The sequence below is a fragment of the Microtus ochrogaster genome, chromosome 15 (assembly GCF_000317375.1).
Source record: "Microtus ochrogaster isolate Prairie Vole_2 chromosome 15, MicOch1.0, whole genome shotgun sequence".
NCBI lineage: Eukaryota > Metazoa > Chordata > Mammalia > Rodentia > Cricetidae > Microtus > Microtus ochrogaster.
The window spans coordinates 1,759,611-1,764,641 of record NC_022017.1 but is presented as its reverse complement, the minus strand read 5'-3'; the positions used below and the strand labels follow the sequence as shown (position 1 = coordinate 1,764,641).

Sequence of the window (5,031 nt, the reverse complement as noted above, 5' to 3'; positions counted from 1 at the left end):
AAAAAAAAAAAAAAAAAATTACAAAGAATACAAAGGAAAATGAATCTCATATTTCTTTTTGGAAAAGACTCTCCAGAATCCTGATCTCAAGCATGAAATGACCTAGAGAACAAAAGATACAAGAAGCAAGAACTGGGGACTGGAGAGATGGCTCAGCGGTTAAGAGCACTGACTGCTCTTCCAGAGGTCCTGAGTTCAATTTCCAGCAACCACATGGTGGCTCACAACCATCTGAAATGAGATCTGGTGCCCTCTTCTGGCCTTCAGGCAGACAAACAAGACAGAATATTGTATACATAATAAATAAATATTAAAAAAAAAAGAAGCAAGAACTGAGCCAAAGCTGGGCACAGCATCACATTTAAAGCTCTGGGATGAAGGCAGCTCTTGTATTTTCACTCCTAGGTGGGCAAAAGCTCTTTTATAAAGCCTGTCCTTATCTAGTACCAAAGTGAAAGCCACTTGTTTCCTAAAAAAAAAAAAAAACTTTAAAAAATATATATAAAATTGTATTTATTGAGTTATACATTCTTCTCTGCTCCCCTCCCTTCCTCCCCCTCCCCTCTCACTCTCTCCTGTGATCCCCAATTTACTCAGGAGATCTTGTCTTTTTCTCCTTCCTGTGTAGATTTATGTAAGTCTTTCTTAGGGTCCTCTTTGTTGTCTTGGTTCTCTGGGGTTGTAGACTGCAGGTTGGTTTTTCTTTCTTTTATATCTACAAGCCACTTATGAGTGAGTACAGATGATATTTGTCTTTCTAGGTCTGGGTTACCTCACTCAATATGGCTTTTTCTAGATCCATTCATTTGCCTGCAAATTTTAAGATTCAAAAAACCTTTTTTTAAAAGATTTATTTATTTATTATATATACAACATTTCTTCCATGTACACCTGCACACCAGAAGGGAGCATCAGATCTCATTACAGATGGCTGTGAGCCATCATGTGGTTGCTGGGAATTGAACTCAGGACCTCTGGAAGAGCAGTCAGTGCTCTTAACCGCTGAGCCATCTTGCCAGCCCCACAAGAAAAACTTGTAAAGGGGCGTGGGTCCACTGGCTACAGAAATCAACAAATCACTTTTTTCCCCCTCCTGAGACAGTTTCTCTGTGTAGCCCTAGCTGTCCTGGTGTAGACCAGGCTGGCCTCAAACCAGGAGGTTCACCAGCTTCTGCCTCCCAAATGCTGGGATTAAAGGTGTGCATCACTACTGCCAGGCTAACAAATCATGTTTAGTGAGGAGAAACTATAAGTATTCTGAATTATCTGAAATTATCTTTGAACTTGTTCTATTTATAGAAGAAAATGAATTTCTCTTGCATTTCTTTTTAAGATTTTACATTATTTTGTGTACATGCTCATTATAAGTATGGTCACACACATCAAAGCATGCATGTGGAGGTCTTTAGGAGTCTGTTCTCTCCTTCCACCATGTGGGTTTTTGAGATTGAACTCAGGTCATCAGGCTAGGCATCAAATGCCTTTACCTGCATTTAATAGATTCCTTAATCTGCTTAATTTCAAAAGAATAAAATCATTCCATTTTTTTTTTTCGAGACAGGGTTTCTCTGTGGTTTTGGAGCCTGTCCTGGAACTAGCTTTGTAGACCAGGCTGGTCTCGAACTCACAGAGATCCGCCTGCCTCTGCCTCCCAATTTAATCTGGGATTAAAGGCGTGCGCCACCACTGCCCGGCTCTATTTTTTTCTTTTTTTAAAGATTTATTTATTTATTAAGCATACAATGCTGGCAAGGAAGGCACCAGGTCTCATTACAGATGGTTGTGAGCCACCATGTGGTTGCTGGGAATTGAACTCGGGACCTCCAGAAGAACAGTAGAAGAACCGCTAGTGCTCTTCCCCTCTGAGCCATCTCTCCAGCCCTAATCATTTCATTTTTAAAAACCATTCCTGTAGCATGTAGTTGACACTACCCCTAAGCCTGCTAAACACCAATCACAATTCAGTGATGCTGTGAGCAGCCGAGACTCAGCTAACATGTAAGCACAAATGTCTGCAGCGTCTCCTATCAATCAGCAAAGTATCTGTGTGGGCTGTACTATTCCACCTACACTGACCCTGCACATAGCATCTGAGCTGCATACAGAGTACAGCAACTGATCAAGGGGTTTTATTAAATGTTACTCTTTATACCTGCCTAAACAGATATAAGAAATTGTGGAAAATTTCCAGTAAGTAAATTTTTTTTGTTTTTTGTTTTTTGGTGACATTATTTCATGTAGCCCAAGCAGGCCTCAAACGTCCAATCTTGCCTCCGCTTCCCAAGAGTTCTAATTATAGCTCTGTCCCACCATGTCTGCGTTTGGGGTGTCTCTGACCTCTTGATGAATGCCTGAGTCACTGTTCAAATGGATTCAAGAGAATTACAATACTGCGTCCTCTGTGAACAGTTCCTTATTACCCAGGAAACTGCGCTGTGCTTTCAGAGCACAGTCATTCAGTCATCAGTCATTTACTGAGCATCCTTCAGTATACAGCAGAAGCTCCCAATCCAGTGCCCATATACTAGGCTATCTGTCCTTACCTCATTTACAGGTTCACAATGGCCCAATGCCACAAAGTAGTAATTAAACACATCTTTGTTGTAATAAATAAGTACGTTAGTGGACTAACTACTAGTCAGAGCTTCCTCCTTAGCCCATGAACATCTGAACAGCTGACCTAGGTAGACTGTGCACCCTGATGTTTCTAGCAGAGTACCAGACTCTTCTTGTCGCACCGTCACTGTCTGCAATAAGAGCTGAAGCCCCTGTTATATCAAGACCACTCCCCACCTTACTCCAGTGACACTGCCCATCCAGACACACCAGCCTCTTTGTATTTGAGGCAGGGCTCACTATGCATCTCTGGCTGACCTGGAACTCCCAGTGTGGATCAGGTTGGCCTTGAACTTGCAGTAGTCTTCCAACCTCTGCCTTCTGAGTCCTGGGACTACAGGTGTGGACCACAGTGCCTGACCCTTCCTTCCCTTCTTTCTTTGTGTTTTTGAGACAAGGTTTCTCACTGTATAGCTCAGGATGGCCTTGAATTTATTATGATCTTCCTATCCCAGCCTCCTTGGTAGTGGGATTACATTCCTGTAGTACCATTTCCAGCTATATTATTATTGTTGTTAGTATTTTAAGATTTATGCCAAGTATAGTTGTGTTTGCTTTTAATCCCAACACTTTGGAGGCATAGTCAGGCAGATCTCTGAGTTCAAGGCCAGCCTGGCCTACATAGAGTTCAAAGACAACTAAAGCTACACATATATACATAAACCATGTATGTGCTTGGTGCCTGAGACATACAAAAGAAGGCGTCAGATCAACTACAGCTGGAGTCACAAGCAGTTTTGAGCTGCCATGTGAGTGTTGGAAACTGAACCCAGGTCTTCTGCAAGAGCAGTAAATGGTCTTACCCATTGAACAATCTCTCTAGTCCCCAGCTGTATTATTTTTTGTTTTTACATTTACTATATACCACATATTTCACTTATTTCTTTTAATTATCTTACCTACTAAAATACATGCTTTTCAGGACAGGGATCTAACCTAATCTGTTTGGTTCCTGTTATTCCCAGTATGTGCTTGGTGCAGAACAGGAGCTCAGTCAGTACCTGCTTAATAAGTCAATGCACCCTGAACTACATATTAAAATTTAAATAAATAATTCAATATTATTTTTAAAATTTTTCTCAGAATACATTTCTGAAATGATAAAGACAACTCGTGGAAAAACTACCTGCTATATTCCAACATTTCTATGCACTTATTTAATCTGTAAAGGAAAATTAGCAGTTTTTGATTCTTATTATCCATAACGATTCATTGTGATATTACTTTCTAGTAGTGCTAAGGCTGAGCACACACTGAAACCAAGGTCATTATAAAGATGAAATCCGCCCTGCAGCCCCATTCTTCACTCCCCAGGCGCTGTCAGCGGTTCACCTTTTCCCCAGACCAGGGTGGTCTCTCGGAACAGAAGACCTCTACCACTTTCCTACTGTGTGCGACCTCTGGTACATGGTCTGAGTTTTCTTACAAGTGGAATGGCTGCTTCATGGGAGAACTGTGAAGATGGTAGGGCACTTAGATAAAACGGGCCCCAAAATATTGCTACTCCTCTCCAATTATTATAGATAATTAGGATAACTTAGCACTATACTCAAAGCTTGATTTTTTTTTTTTTTTGGTTTTTCGAGACAGGGTTTCTCTGTGGCTTTGGAGTCTGTCCTGGAACTAGTTCTGTAGACCAGGCTGGTCTCGAGCTCACAGAGATCTGCCTGCCTCTGCCTCCCGAGTACTGGGATTAAAGGCGTGCACCACCACCGCCCGGCAAAGCTTGATTTTATTTGTTTACTTGAAAGAAAATTTCATGTAGCTCAGGCTTGCCTAACCCTTCGGCTATAATTGAGGACCTCGAACTGACCCTCTTGCTTGTTGGGATTATAGATGAGGAAAAAAGAAATCTATCTCTTTATATCTATCTATCTATCTATCTATCTATCTATCTATCTATCTATCTATCTACCTACCTACCTACCTACCTACCTACCTACCTACCTACCTACCTACCTATTTTTGGGTAGGACTGATATGCCATAAAAAATGGCGTTATAAGCAGCCAGGACTCAATTCCTGTGGTTACCAACTGACTGGTTTGCTTAGGTTGTGAACCACTCACCTAGATAGCCTTGAGTTTTTTTCTGTAGTGCAGTGACAGGGCAGTCTTTATGAGCTAACAAAAGCTGCTTCAACTGAGCCACTTCATTTCGTAGTAATGTGACTTCATTCTGAAGTGGGAGGGAAGAAAAGAGTATTAGGAAAATTCATTTTGCCAGGCAGTAGTGGCACACACCTTTAATCTCAACACTTGGGAGGCAGAAGCAGGTGGATCTCTGTGAATTCGAGGCCAGCCTGGTCTACAAGAGCTAGTTCCAGGACAGGCACCAAAAACTACAGAGAAACCCCGTCTCAAAAATCTAAAATAAGGCCGGGCGGTGGTGGCGCACGCCTTTAATCCCAGCACTC

General features: G+C 41.7%; 1 protein-coding gene across 3 annotated transcripts in view; it reads right to left on the bottom strand.

The window, feature by feature from the left end:
• Atf7 (activating transcription factor 7) overlaps positions 1–5,031 on the bottom strand; it is a 113,610-nt gene that overhangs the window by 11,142 nt on the left and 97,437 nt on the right. For all 3 annotated transcript variants that reach the window (XM_005353801.3, XM_026782646.1, XM_026782645.1), the window contains exon 11: positions 4,685–4,793. In XM_005353801.3, the coding sequence (XP_005353858.1) occupies positions 4,685–4,793 (109 nt within the window). The remainder of the gene's footprint in view (positions 1–4,684; positions 4,794–5,031) is intronic.